This window comes from Electrona antarctica, assembly GCF_951216825.1.
Source record: "Electrona antarctica genome assembly, chromosome: 8".
Lineage (NCBI taxonomy): Eukaryota > Metazoa > Chordata > Actinopteri > Myctophiformes > Myctophidae > Electrona > Electrona antarctica.
In genome coordinates this window covers 30,623,263-30,638,086 of record NC_136789.1, presented here as the reverse complement: position 1 = coordinate 30,638,086, position 14,824 = coordinate 30,623,263, and the positions used below count along the sequence as shown (strand labels likewise).

Below are 14,824 nucleotides of genomic sequence, written 5' to 3'. Positions count from 1 at the left end.
TCAAAGCCGTTCACTGCATTGGTCGGCCACATGCTAACCTCTGTACCTGCATGCAGGTTTTTGAGTGGTGCAACCAAGGGGCCAGTGAGGCTATTCAACGTTGAAGCTCTGGGCCCTAGTGGTAGGAGGAGGGACTACAGGCGGACCCGTGGATTCATGACCGGGAAACCCTGTGCAGCTGGGCTTTAACATGTAGGACCATCACTCCCTACGTCACCCCGCCGGAGGAGGTACTTCCGGCAGTCTTCCGGGTGCTTCAAAACGCCACTGAGCAACTTCCACTGACATGAATAGCTGGGGGGGCGGAGCTTCGCGCCAGTTCAGTCTCTATCCTTTTATATACTCTATGGGTGCAGTACCAGTAGGGGCAAAAGTGGCGCTGTTGTGCCAGAAACAGAGAGAGAGAGATAGTGTTGCACTGTTGCCTGCTAATTACACAGAGAGAGAGAGAGAGAGAGAGAGAGAGAGAGAGAGAGAGAGAGAGAGAGAGAGAGAGGCAGGGGGAGAGTTGCACCACTCAGTTCACACGGGTGTGATGTTTTGGACACATAGACTATTTTATTTATTAAATTAATGTGCATTTTTGGACAAGTGGCTCGATATTCCCTGCTTGTCGTGGCGTTGCTGACATATTGATTTAATTGATTGAGATTGCAAAGAATAAAAAGCACAGAGGAGTAGGCCTACTGTTGCATACAAAAGGATGCTAAAATAACTCAAGAATAAAGCACTATGACTTGTTTGTTTCCATTGGGGTCCTGTCTAGTCTGTATTCAATTCATGATCGAAACATTTAAAGAAAAAAAATATATATATATAGGCCTACAATAAACAGTTGGGGCGGGGGCATTTCTGGTGATAAGCTTAGACTTTTCACAGGGGCCAGCAGGCAGCCTGCCACCTGTTGCTCTTTTAGAACCGTTTTGAAAGACTTTATGCTAAAACTGCAATCAAATAAAATGTTATTTAACACAAGCCAATAAGATCCATAGATGGGTTCTACCACCACATCGATCCGATATCAGCATTAGGTCAACCCGGCCGGACCAAATATAGGGATTGTACATAGGCTACTATATATGTCATATAACCGAACGTCCTAGTCGAATATCCCCATATATGGATCTTAGTGGCTCAGTCAGTCATCCTGACAAAGCATAATCGGATGATACTGCTCAGTCAAGGCAGAAGTCGAAGCAATTTGGTTTAAATTGTAATCGGACACCACTGCGGCGGGTTCTAACCTGAGTAATTAACCAGCAATAGAGCGCAGCCTTGGAGCTATTTTATATAAAGCACTATGACTTCCATTGGGGTCCTGGCTGTCTAGTCTGTATTCAATTCATGATCGAAACATTTAAAAGACAAACATAATATACAATTAAAAGATCGTATAAACGACACGAGTAGGCTAGTATTAAATACAAAAAATATAAGAAGAAAAAATAGATACAAAGTTGGGTCGGGGGCATTTCTATTTTCTGGTGATAAGCTTTAGACTTTTCACAGGGGCCACCTGTTGCTCTCTTAGAGCTGTTTTTGAAAGACTTTATGCTAAACCTGCAATCAAATAAGATGTTATTTATAATTTAACCAGTCTGTATGATTGATAAAGTGTATGGAGGAAGCGGAGCATAGAGTTATATATATGGCGTTGTTGGTTGAAGGAGGAGGAGGCATATTCACTGGTGTACTGTTCGGGTAGGACGCCACCTACTGGCTGACCATTAGTAGGCCTACTCGCGAGGCTTTACAAAATCTCGGGTGGCAGTTTTATAACGGCGAGTTGTTGTTTTGTTGTAACGTGGTGGAGAATGCTGCTGCTACGGCACGTCGTGGTCAGATCATCTTCTACAACAATAGGAAAATGGAAAACGCTGTCGACGAGGATGGGATTCGAACCCACGCGTGCAGAGCACAATGGATTAGCAGTCCATCGCCTTAACCACTCGGCCACCTCGTCTCACGGTCCTGCACTCTATCGGAGCTAGTAAGAATTATTTAATCTTCGTGTCACTACCTACCGGTGTGTAGAAACTCGATGTTCACTTTGTTTGAAATGTCTGTATGTAATAATACTATATATTTACGTTTGTTACCGGTCACAATGTAACGATATTTTTTACCACGCGCTGTCTCTTATATGTGGGGAAATGTCCTGATTAAGACCCACCTTTTTAAGAAAGCTTTTCCCTAAACTTGTTTTTACTGCTAATGGTGTCGCTTACGCTTCTTTTATTTTTATTTTATTTTTTTTATCCATGCTTTTAATCTCTGTAGCACTTTGAGATTGTAAAGCGCTTTATAAATAAAATGCATTATTATTGTAGTTTCAGGACAAGGTTGTTGTAGTGTGTTCTTTTGATTGGTCGCTCTTGACTGTCAATCGGTCAGTCGAGTGCCGTGATTGGTCGAGGGGCGAGTCCCGCGTTGAATGAATACAGGAAGTGAGGGCAGAGAGACAGCGTGAGACTGCAAATTGACAGTAAGAAGAAAGAAAAGTATAAACCCAGCAGGCAGTAAGTTAGAGTTCATTCATGGTGTTTAATGTTAATCTTTCATATTCACCGTGTATGCAAATAGCAAGCTAGAAGTGGGTCATACTCATATGGGAAGTGTCTGATGATGGGGGTTGCTTATTCACCACGATTTTAGTTTATAAAGTTCTCTCATCATTGCTTAACCAGCTGTATTTAGCATGTGTGCTAACGTTAGCCGTCTCCAGCAGCATCATAATAATAGGTGTACTGTGTGTGTACTATAGGAACAAGTCAAAGCAATCCTGTTCTGGTGGAATGTATAGGAATGCATCTTGGAGGTGTACTTAGTTTACACAGTAGCTATATATTTATTTTGTCCATGATTTATAGTAGAATTAGCTGTTTTTCCCCCACTACCTCCAGCTTTATCAAAGGTATTACCGTTAGCTTCTTTGTAGAGCAGGTGGTGAATCAGACCATGCCTGTATTCATCATAGTTTTATATATATATATATATATATATATATATATATATATCACTCGGGTCTAACTCTGAACCTTTGGCACACAGTAAAATCCTCATTGTTTATTATTCGTCCTTTTGTAAGAAATGGAACCAAATGGACCTGATATTGTGGACACACTTGACTGAACAACTTTCTATATTTCAGATTTGTGTTTCTGTGCCTGGCCCAAGAGCCGACTCTAAAAGTCCAGTCTATCTGATTGTTTTTAATGGCAATTGTGGTATTTTGTGAGAGGATAGCAAAGAGGATAGCAAAGAGGATAGCACGAGTTGTCTGTTGAGGTGCAAAACATATTGCTTTTTTTAAAATTTTACAATTCCGTTAAATATATACAATCAAATGTTTCACACGAAGAAGGATGTCTATGGAAGTAATTGTGACTTGCAGGCAGTACAAGGCAAACACCCTCTGTGTTTGTCTCTTGAGTGTTTGTCGCTTAACCCATTTAGGCCTGACCTCAAAAAGCTTGTAGATCTGCTATTTTTCAATAGCTAAATTACAACATAATATTTAAAACACCAAAAGGGGTTCCCGCCCATAATGAGTTAACCCATTTAGACCAGAGACCAGATTCTTTAATGTCTTCTAAATCATGACAGTTTTCTGAAAAACCTGTTTCTATATCAGTGGTTCTCAAACTATTTCATGTCGAGGACCCTCAGAATTATTTGACCGTGGACCCCCGTCAGAAAAGATGTTGAATAACGTTCGCTCTGAAAGAATATATAATTCAAAAAATTGCGCCACGTTTTTCAAAAAATAGCAGACCTATGAGCTCGTGATCTGCTATTTTTCAATAGCTAAAGTATAACATCATGCTTGAAACATTGTAAGGGGTTCCCGTACTGAATGGCTTAAACTGCTGATCATAAACATCACATGTCTGGTGTTGCTGACTAGAGACATTCCCAAACTTTCTAGCTCGCGACCCCGAAGAGAAATTATCGCCATTTGCCCGGGGGGGACTCAAACTAGTGAAAACGGCAGATCTACAAGCTCATAACGTGTTGCATCGCGCAGCTTTGTGAGCTTGTAGATTGTCGGTTTTCACTACTTCTTAATTATTTGATTTTCTTTCTTTTTTAATTCATGGCATTTCTTAGATTTGTTTTTGTTTTTTAAAATGATTTTTTTATGTAGGAAAAGAAAATGGGATTTTTACTCGAGTCGTGACCCATAAAAATGGGTCCGTGACCCATTTTTGAAATGGTGTCCTACACGGGGACTTAGGGTGACCAGATCCAAACTGTTCAATTGAGTTGTCCCACTTGTGTGGGACAAGTGGGATGGGGGGACCCCGTCCCCCCATCCCACTTGTCCCACACAAGCGATACTGGGGTACCGGGTTAGCAACTTACTACTTGAGTTGCTATTAAATGCCTTGATGTCATATTCCACCATAGGCCTATTGGCTATCATTTATAAACTCCTCTGGTGTCTCACATTTTGTTTTAAAATCATGCTTTATTTTTATGCTATTTTAACAGGCTTAAAACACATTTTTCAGGAAGAGACAATGAGAGAGCTTTACAACAGAAGGCCAACTAATAGGGGACTAACTATTAGGGCATTTGAACACTGATGCAATTGCCTGCCAGCCACAATGTGGGACAGGGTCTCAATATGTGGGACGCCTAAAAATTCTTGGAAATGAGGGGAAAAAAAGGGACTGTCCCACGCAAAGAGGGACGTCCATCTGGTCACCCTACGGGGACTGCCCCATAGATCCGAAGTCCTTTTAGACCGAACATGCGCTGCTGGTTGGCGAACATGCTCTGCTGGTTGGCGAACATGCGCTGCTCCTGTGCTTGAGGTTATGTTTAGAGATAGGGTTAGTAATTTCTGAACAATGGGAGGTCGGAACAATGACATGTTACCGTCCTACACTATCTTCTTCTCCTTGCACTCAACTCTTCATCCTTCTCGTTATCATGTGGTTACCTGACCTCCCTCCCTGTGTTCCCTGCTTCCAGTTCCTCCTTACCAGTGTTACCCCCATCAGCCCTGAAGATGGTCGACTCCCAGTACTACCTCCCTAATGACATCGGCATCTCTGCGCTGGACTGCCGCGAGGCCTTCCAGCTACTGTCGCCGCGAGAGAAGATGTACTCCCACTACCTGTCCCGCGCAGCATGGTACGATGCAGTGCATAGCATTAGGACACAGATTTGAACTTAGGGCTGGTACATTTTGTCCCTTCTCCGCTGAATTATTGGGAGATTTGACAACATTTCTGCCTGGGGTTGCTGATAATGGGTCAGTAGTGTGTATGTATATATTGCGAAAAGTGTAGTTTAATAGCAAAATGTAGTGCACATCTTTTAATTATTTGAATGTCTTGACATTTCTAATGGTAGAATACATTTAGGTGGCCATTTGTCCCATCTCCTTTTGTTTTCCGGCCTTGTTTGAGATTTCATGTACATTTAGGATTTTTCTTAACCCACTTAGGCCTGACGTCGAAATTAAAAAAAAAATCTTCTAAATCCCCCAGTTTTCTGAAAGACCCCAAAAATTGTAATTGGCCTCCGACCCCCACCTGAAAATATTGTTGTTCCAGGGACCTCCCCAGAAGCAAAGATTTGAGTTAAAAATGTAGATTCAAATTTGCGGCACATTTTCCGCGATTTTTCAAAAATAGCAGAGTGGCGTGCTACGAGCTTGTAGATCTGCTATTTTTCAAAAGCTAAATTATAACAATGTTTAAAACACCAAAAGGGGTTCCCGCCCAAAATGGGTTAAGGGTGATGTCGTAGTTCAGCTTTTGGTGACATGTACATTTAAGTTTGAATCTATTATTTAACCACTTAAACCCTATAAACTTCATTTGACCACCGTGGCACTTTTTCCCACTAGGCTTGTGAAAACGGCCAATTTTCAGCAATTTCTTTCTACCGAAGACACACTATGTACATACGTTTACATCATGCTATCTTACTAGAATGACACATTGAAATGGTCGTTCTCAGGTACGGTGGGCTGGCCGTGCTGCTGCAGACCTCACCAGAATCCACCGACATCTTCGTCCTGCTGCAGAGAATCTTCCGCAAACAGACGCCCGCCCAGCTGGAGCAGGTTGGCGTGGCAGCCGGACTCAACCCCGAAGAGTACCAGGTGCGTTGACCCTAACCCTCCCACCGTGATTCTCATTTTCTCTGTGAAACTAACCGATTCTAAAAGAAATAACAGTTTTCTGAAAAATAAAACCTATGTATATCAGTGATGCTCAACCTTTTTCATGTCAACAACCCCCAGAATTATCTGTATTTGGCCGTGGACCCCCATCTGAAAATATGTAGTTCCAGGGACCCCCCCAGAAGCAAAGATTTGAGTTAAAAACGTTTGCTCTGAAAGAATATATATTCAAAGATGTGCGTGACATTTTTTCAAGATTCTTCAAAAATCTGTGCCGTGCTATGAGCTTATAGATCTGCTATTTTTCAATAGCTAAAGCATAACATAATCATTAAAACACCAAAAGGGGTTCCCGTCCTGAATAAGTTAAGATGTTGTGTCTTGACGGGAACCCCTTTTGGTGGCCACATGCAAACATCCACACACTGCTACATAAACACGTACGATTACTTAAGATCAATTTGATTAGCCAATTTACAAGCTTGATTATGACAATTATGCAAGATTGTCTCAAATAGTTGTGATTAGGCGATTATGTAATTGTGGCAGCCCCTCCTAATGTTTTGTCTACATTGTGTCTTGTCCAGGCTTTCTTGGTGTATGCAGCGGGTCTGTACGCCAACATGGGAAACTACAAGTCTTTTGGAGACACCAAGTTCATCCCCAACCTCCCCAAGGTACCGAGGCAGGCTCTAGAGAGGATTCTAACACAGAGAGAATCATGTATAGTATTATATGACTGCACAGTATGTCATTGTATTTGGGGCGGCTGGATGGCAACCTCAAGGTTCCCAGTTCGAACCCTGTGGGCTCCTTAGAGTATATATTAATAGAGACAGCGCCCGGAGGAAACCCTGAGGGGAAATGGACATAGTGGCCGAATTTGTCATTGCAGCACGAGCCCGTTGACTATCATTGCGCACGTTCATGTTATTGGGCCCATGACACGTGAACGAATGTGTCATACGTGAACGCGCGCAAGCGGCGCAATGATAGTCAACGACCAGCGCGTTCATGTTATTGGGGCAATCCATCCCAGAATGCACTCTGTTCCTACCCGGAAGGAGGAGTTAAATCGTGGAAAAGTGGATGGGAGGAGGAATCCGGTGCCGTCTCTATTAATATATACTCTAAGGTGGGCTCCCCCAGAGTTGGTGTCGAAGTGTCCTTGAGCAAGACAGGTTGGTGCCTTGCATGGTTTGCTCCGGCATCGCTGTGTGAATGGGTGAATGTAATGCACAATCTCTGTAAAGCGCCTTGGATAACGGCGCTATATAAATGCACCATTCATTCACCATTATTTGTCTTTCACTGCCCCCCTCCCTGTACAGTTTTCTAATGAATGTTGACATGGTAATGGTATTTTCTCATTGTGTGTCTCCTTACGTATATTTCTGTGTGTATGCGTGACCCAGGACAAGCTGAAGGCTCTGGTGTGGGCCAGCCAGGCGTTCCAGGAGAAGCCCAGTGACATGGAGGCTCTGTGGGACAGCTGTGCTCCGCTCCTCTACTCACTGGAAACCAGACAGAAACAGCTGGGCTTGGGGGACAAGGTAACGTGTGTGTGTGTGTGTGTGTGTGTGTGTGTGTGTGTGTGTGTGTGTGTGTGTGTGTGTGTGTGTGTGTGTGTGTGTGTGTGTGTGTGTGTGTGTGTGTGTGTGTGTGTGTGTGTGTGTGTGTGTGTGTGTGTGTGTGTGTGTGTGTGTGTGTGTGTGTGTGGTCGTTTAACGGTAGGCTAAGTGATTCTCTTTGGTTAAAATAAGTGTCAAAACTTGACTATTGTAATTCGCTCCTTACTGGCCTACCGGCATGTGCACTTAAGCCTCTCCAAATGATCCAAAATGCCGCAGCTCGTCTGGTCTTCAACCAGCCAAAATTCTCACATGTCTCCCCCCTGCTCCGCTCCCTGCACTGGCTCCCAGTCGCTGCCCGCACAGAATACAAAACTCTGATGCTGGCATTCAAAGCAACCAAAGGTATGGCTCCCCCATATCTTGCAAGCATGATTGAACCCTACAAACTAGGGATGTTGAAAAAAGTTGAAAATCGACTCGATTTTCGACTCATGCCTTCCGCGACTCAAAAACGTATGAGTCGAAAAATCGTTTTTATTTTATTTTTTATTTTTTTTGCGCCCGTCAGCGCCGCACCTCACACCTCGCATGCCCTGGCTACAGTACAGTTAGAGCGCCATCGTCCAAGGGTGTGGGGTGAAGGGGAAGGGTATCTTAGCAACACTGAATGCTCTGTCCCATTGGTCGTGTGCTCGTATCATGAGCCAATGGCTGCAGCTCTGAGCCCCCAGACCCCAGGTTCGCAATGCATCTCATTGCTCACTCTCAAAGACAGGTCCGCTCTGTTCTGAGCTGTGAGCGCTCTTCTCTTCTCGTGAAGAAAGCAGGACAGCGTTGTCAAATAAATCCCGCCGTCATTCATACTGTATTTATTCCCCGACCCGACATTAAAATACGGAACAACGTGCGTCCCGTATCAGTTCATTACGGGACTTGTGACAGGCTGCTGCAGACACTTGAGTTGGGACTAGCTGATAGCATAGCAGCCGATAGCGCCGCTGCTCCTTCAGTGTCGTTGTTTACAAAATAAAGTTTATTTTTTATTATTGGGCTTTGATCATTGATGCAAATTCTAAACATATGGATGCAGCTGCAGAAGTTGTGTTGCTTAAAGGAATGCATAGTTGCGTTCTCCTCAACTGCTGCGCAGCAACAACAAAAATAAAAAAATAAAAAATAATGGAAAATAAATAGGAAAAAAAGTCGATCGACTCGTCGATTTGCGGCCTCGATTTATCGATTGGCCAAATATGAGTCGTTTGGCATCCCTACTACAAACCCTCCCGCGCACTCAGATCAGCCAACGCAGGAAAGCTGGAAGTACCCTCACTAAAAACGCCGGGCCAACGCTCCACACGTCCCAAACTCTTCTCCCTTCTGGCCCCAAAATTGTGGAATGCACTCCCCGTTGCAGTCAGAACTGCGGCATCACTCCCAATCTTCCGCCGTAGTCTGAAGACCCACCTTTTCAGACTCCATCATGGCCCATAGCACTTATCCTACCCCCTTAGATAGCACTTTTTAGACTTAGATAGCATTTGAAACAGACTTATAGCATGTCATGTAGACAGCACAATAATTGCATTGTATATAGTCATAGCACATCATAGTAGCCTACATATGTATAGCACTAGAATTTCGCGGGCCTTCGGCCCGCTCATCCCAGAGTTGCGTTGCCCCGCGTTGCGATACAGAAGTCCACAGATACAGAAGTCCACAGTGACACGCGTTTTATGCAGCTGTTTTGTGTTGCAGCGCGTGTGCGCGCGCGCGCGCGCGTGTAGTGTTGTTCTTATCCATAACAATAAATGGATCAAATATGCTCTATATTAGTTATGTATAGATGTAAAGCAGTGGCTGTCAAAGGTGTGATCCAGGGACCCTCATGGTTCCTTGAGGGGGTTCCAAATGGACCCATTATAGGTCTGTAACTCTGAGAGTGTACAAATGGAACCAAGTGGACCCTACAGGTCTGTAACTCTGAGAGTGTACAAATGGAACCAAATGGACTCTTTTATAACGTTTAACTCTGATACTGTACAAATGGAATCAAATGGGACTCTTATGGGTCCATTTGGTTTTACTCTCAGAGTTATGGGGGTCCTTGAAATTAAAAAGGTTGAGAACCTGTATGCAATGGCTTATGTCTTGTAAAAAGAGAGACCAGCCTATTCTCCAAACCATCATATCTTATGCTTTGCTAGGTTGTACAAATTAATATTGGGTCAATATAATTTGCAGGACTCACGTGTGTGCTCTCTGTCTCTCTCGCTCTCTTCTCTCTCCTCCGTGTCTGGGGTGTGTGTGTGGGGGGGGGGGGATTAGTTGCGCTGCCTGCGACAGTGCTATACTTCTCCAGCAGCGGTGCAGAACCGAGAGAGTGACACATTCTTTTGGATGTAAACTGCGCAACGTGTAGCTTTAAAGTTCGGATTGTGTAGTCGCACCGGTGGTACAAAGTGAATGTTACAGCTCGCACGGTGATGTAGTAAGGCGCAAATGCGAGTACCTAGTCGCACTGTCGAGCCCTGTGTAGTGTAGTGGCATTTTCGCTGCATCGCGAGGCGATCCAAATTCCCCCCCCGCGCACGCACGCATGCACACACACTGTACGTAGCTGTGTGTTGTTGGTGCGCGCGCGTGTGCGTGTAGTGTTGTTGTTGTTGTTGTTCGTGTCCATATATGCGCGTCGGTTTGTCCCGCTTGTACCACGGCAGGTTTGCACAGTGCGCTCAGTGCGATATTTCCGAACGTGGGCGTTGTGTGTGTGTGGGTGGGTGTGTGTGTGTGGCTGGCCTGTGTTTTGTTGCGTGGGGATCGCCATGTGAGGGGGCTAGCCAATAAGGGCCCTGTGTTGCATGTGGAGAATGGTGTAGGTTAGTGTGTGTGGTGTAGCCGAACGGGGTGGTGAGAACATGAGGGGGATGTAGCACAGCAATCGGTGACCCCTACATTAAGCTGTGTTGCTCCCAAGATGCAGTGCAAATGCGTGTTGTAGCAACCGTAGCCAATGGGAAAACAGGATGCAGTGTTGCCAGGTCCGCGAATTGTAAGCGAGTTGTAAGTAGCGTGTTGAATGGCATTTTTTCTGGGCTTGTTTTCATAGACCTGGCAACAAATTAGGCGGGGGTGTCGGTGCTTGTGGCGTGTTTGTGTTTATTATTGATATTGATGTTGTTTGTGAGTCTGGACGGGAGGCGGCTGTAGTGTCAGTGCAATGACAGTTTTTACGCGGGTGTCGTTGAGTGTGGCCGTGCGGCGCGACATGAGGAGATAGCCGTGGATCGACGCGGAGGGTAAGGCTGTGTCGTGTTAGTGTGTTGTTGCAGTGTGTGTTGCAGCGTGTTGCAGCGTGTCAGTGACGTAGTAGCTGGTGACTTTATGTTCCTTTCCTGGGCTTGGGCACATGTTTTCAAATGTATAATAGATAGTATAGTATATATGTATAGTTAATATGTATAGTGTCATAGATATGTTCTAGTTACGTTCTTAGCTTACGCATGTTTCTTGATAAATGCATTCTATATATGTGATGTATTCCCATACTTTTGTTCCTGCCTAATGTAAGTCGCTCTGGATTAAGAGCGTCTGCTAAATGCCTAAATTGTAAATTGTACTAATTGCTATAGAGCGCCGAAGCCTGACGTCACTCGCTCGTCCCCTCGATTCCCCTGGTTCACGGAAGTAATTTCTCTATGGAGAATAACATGGGGTCATCTTAAAATCGTCTCGTATAAGCATTGTGGTCCAAAAATAAGCAAGCTGTCTCTGTGTTATTGTCAGGGAGGTGGCTCTGTGTCGTTTGCGACAGTCAGTCACTCATATATGTCTGTTTCTAGCGAAAATGTAACTAATTCAGTAGCAGTAACGATAGCGTTTTCTCTCAGTCAGGATTTGCGCCTCTACCGATATTGACGTCAGACTTTGGTGCACTATAGAGTGTTAGTTCAGTAACGGGAGTCTCCATGTCTCTCCAGCTCTTCATTAAACAATAAAAATGCATTTTGAGGTCTGGATGCCATTTTTATCCAATCAGGCCTAGAGAAGTCGGACAGGATAGAGATTAAACAAGTGGAATTGGTAGTGATGACGCAAAGAAATGAGCAGACAAAATTGGAACTGGAACACCATAAAAATGTGGCTGCAATCCACCCGAAAATGTAATGAACAAACACTCTATCTATACTAGCAATAATTGCTATCATAATAGTGCTTTTAACCTTTTAACAAAATAATGTTTTTGTTTTATTAAACCCATTTAGGCCTGACGTCAAAATAAAAAAAATGTCCTGACAGTTTTCTGAAATGCCTATGTTTCTATATCAGTGGTGCTCAATATTTCATGTCAAGGACCCCAAAAACTATCTGTATTTGGCCGCCGACCCCCATCTGAAAATATGTAGTTCCAGGGAGCAAAGACTTGAGTTAAAAACGTTCGTTCTGTAAGAATATACATTCAAAGATTTGCGCCACATTTTGGTGATTTTCCAATAGCTAAAGCATAACATAATGCTTAAAACACCAAATGGGGTTCCCGCCAAAAATGGGTTAACAAAGCCTTTTTAAACTCCTTAAAGGGGCATTCCACTCATTTTCAACATTTTACTATGTCATTAATGTACCTTAAAAATCATTAACATGGTGAAACACATCTTGATGATGTCATCAAGATGTGTTTCACCATGTTAATGATTTTTTTCAGACCTCCAGTTCTAGGAAACACAGAATAGGGGGACTTATTCATTATTTCTACACAACAGCTCTAAGGTATATTAATGACATAGTAAAATGTTGAAAATGAGTGGAATGCCCCTTTAAGTGCCAGGGGGTGGACACCAGTTTTGGTCCTGGGTGCCACTGTCCCCATTATAAATGAAAGAAAGAAAATGTAATTATATTCTGCATGTCATGTGCATGTCATCACCTGCATACCAGATTAAAGGAATTTTCAAAATATGGATTAAAAATAAAAATAAATAAATAATATTAATTAAAATAAAATCTCGGTTTGTCGTTGGTGGCAACCAGTACATGGTTAGTTTCATCTCGTGATCTCGTGGGTGGCACCTAAACAGTTTTTAAAAAGATGCATTCCAACTACCGGGTTATGGTTACTAATGTCTTCCTCCTCTCTGTGTGCTGCAGGGAATTACCACCTATTTCTCAGGGAACTGTGCTTTGGAGGACGCTGAGCTGGCCCAAAGGTTCCTGGACTCACAGGTCAGCATCCAGCGAGCCCTTCACATCCTACCGGGTCTCTCTGAATAGTCATATACTCCTTCATCCACCACAGCTACATTTAAGACACATTTGCAAAAGGAACTCCGTTTGTCTATATATATATCTTTTTTCTTTTCAACCTGACAAGCATCATGTCCGCATCCACCACAGCCTCATACCGGATAGAATTTTGTGTTGTGACCACAGAACACAACGCGCCCCCAGACTGCAGGGGCTCTGGCAGACCACTTCTAATAAAAATAATAATAATAATGGATTTTATTTATAACGCACTTCATATTCGTCCGAATCTCAAAGTGCTACAGCAAATGAAATAAAAGCAGAAGAAACAACACACCATTATAAAAACATCTAATAGAAACGGGAACATTTGAAACATAAGGGCAAGGCTATAAAAATGCTTTGGTAAAAAGGGAAAGTTTTTAGTCCTCTTAAAAGTGGACCGACTGTGGGGCTCTCAGGTGGGCGGGGAGAGCGTTCCACAGTTCGGGGGCGACTGAGCACTTCTGGTCTCTTCCTTTCAGTCAAGACGGGGGTGGGCTAGCTTTTCAGGTACGGAATCACTTGGTCGTTTTCCAAGGGCTGGCGTGATCACCCAGTGCCAGATGGCGAAAACACACCTTCGCTTTTTATGTCCCATTGCAGGCTGCTAAATAGAATAATGCAAGCATTGAATAAGTCAATAATTTAACAATAAAACCAAAACAAAGCGAGTCAATAATTGAATATGAATACTGGTGACGTATCGTAGCTGTGCCACAGCGCAAATGTAAACACAAGCTAACAGGACTACAACTCTAATGTAAACACAACCTAACAGGACTACAACTCTAATGTAAACACAACCTAACAGGACTACAACTCTAATGTAAACACAACCTAACAGGACTACAATTCAATAAAAGTGTCAGTGATTCATGAATCGTGGAGCTCAAGCTAATGGCTTTGAAGGCTAGCAGATCTACAAGCTCTCAACATGTTAGACGCAATGCGTTGTGAGCTTGTAGATAAGGTACGATTTTTTTCAATTACTTTTCTTTCTTTGATTAGTGGATTTGTTTGTGTATTTTGTTCCGTCTTCTAGAACCTGTCTGCCTACAACACGCGTCTGTTCAAGAGGGAGAATGGAGGAAAGGCTTGTTACGAGGTGCGCCTGGCATCGGCTGTGCAGAAAGGTCAGGGTTTTTCTTTTCTTTTCTTGTGTTTTATCATAGTTGCACAAATGACCCATTTAGACCTGGGGCCGATTCTTTAAAAAAAAAAGTCCTCTAAATCCTAAAAGTTTTCTGACAAACCTATGTTTCTGTGTCAGCAGTGCTCAACCTTCATCACGTCACGGACCCCCAGAATTATTTGTATTTGGCTGGAAAAAAAAATCTGAAAATATGTTGTTCCAGGGACCCTCCTCCCAGAAGCAAAGATTAAGACTAAAAACGTTCACTCTGAAAGAATATATATTCAAAGATTTGAGCCACATTTTCAAGATTTTTCAAAAAATAGCAGATCTACAAGATCTGCTATTTTTCAATAGCTAAAGTATAACATAATGCTTAAAACACCAAAAGGGGTTACCGTCCTGAATGGGATAAACCACCTCCAACCTGGCATCCCTAGCGTCGTTATAAACAAAATAACTAAAAACATCTTCATAAAAAAACGGTAGATCTACAAGCTCCGCAACGTATTGCTCTGTGACGCGTTGTGAGCTTGTAGATCTGCTATTTCCGTGTGTAACCACAGTATGAAGTGGGGTTATTTAGTGGTTGATTAAGTCAGCCAGATTCAGCATAATAATTGCAGTCATATTCTACATTGAATAATAACTGTATATATACATTTGTCCGACTACGTTTTTATTAGTGATGCA

At 43.2% G+C, this 14,824-nt stretch overlaps 1 protein-coding gene across 2 annotated transcripts in view; it reads left to right on the top strand.

Moving 5' to 3' along the window:
* The first annotated feature begins 1,357 nt into the window (after positions 1–1,357).
* Positions 1,358–14,824, top strand: part of dpp3 (dipeptidyl-peptidase 3) — a 42,860-nt gene continuing 29,393 nt past the window's right edge. Inside the window, exons 1-7 of one of the 2 annotated variants that reach the window (XM_079507731.1) lie at positions 1,358–1,990; positions 4,981–5,142; positions 5,977–6,121; positions 6,730–6,819; positions 7,558–7,695; positions 12,862–12,936; positions 14,042–14,132. In XM_079507731.1, the coding sequence (XP_079363857.1) occupies positions 1,815–1,990; positions 4,981–5,142; positions 5,977–6,121; positions 6,730–6,819; positions 7,558–7,695; positions 12,862–12,936; positions 14,042–14,132 (877 nt within the window). In that variant the 5' untranslated portion in view covers positions 1,358–1,814. Of the gene's footprint in view, positions 1,991–2,380; positions 2,520–4,980; positions 5,143–5,976; positions 6,122–6,729; positions 6,820–7,557; positions 7,696–12,861; positions 12,937–14,041; positions 14,133–14,824 lie in introns of those variants that run through there. The other variant, XM_079507732.1, reaches the window with a different exon arrangement.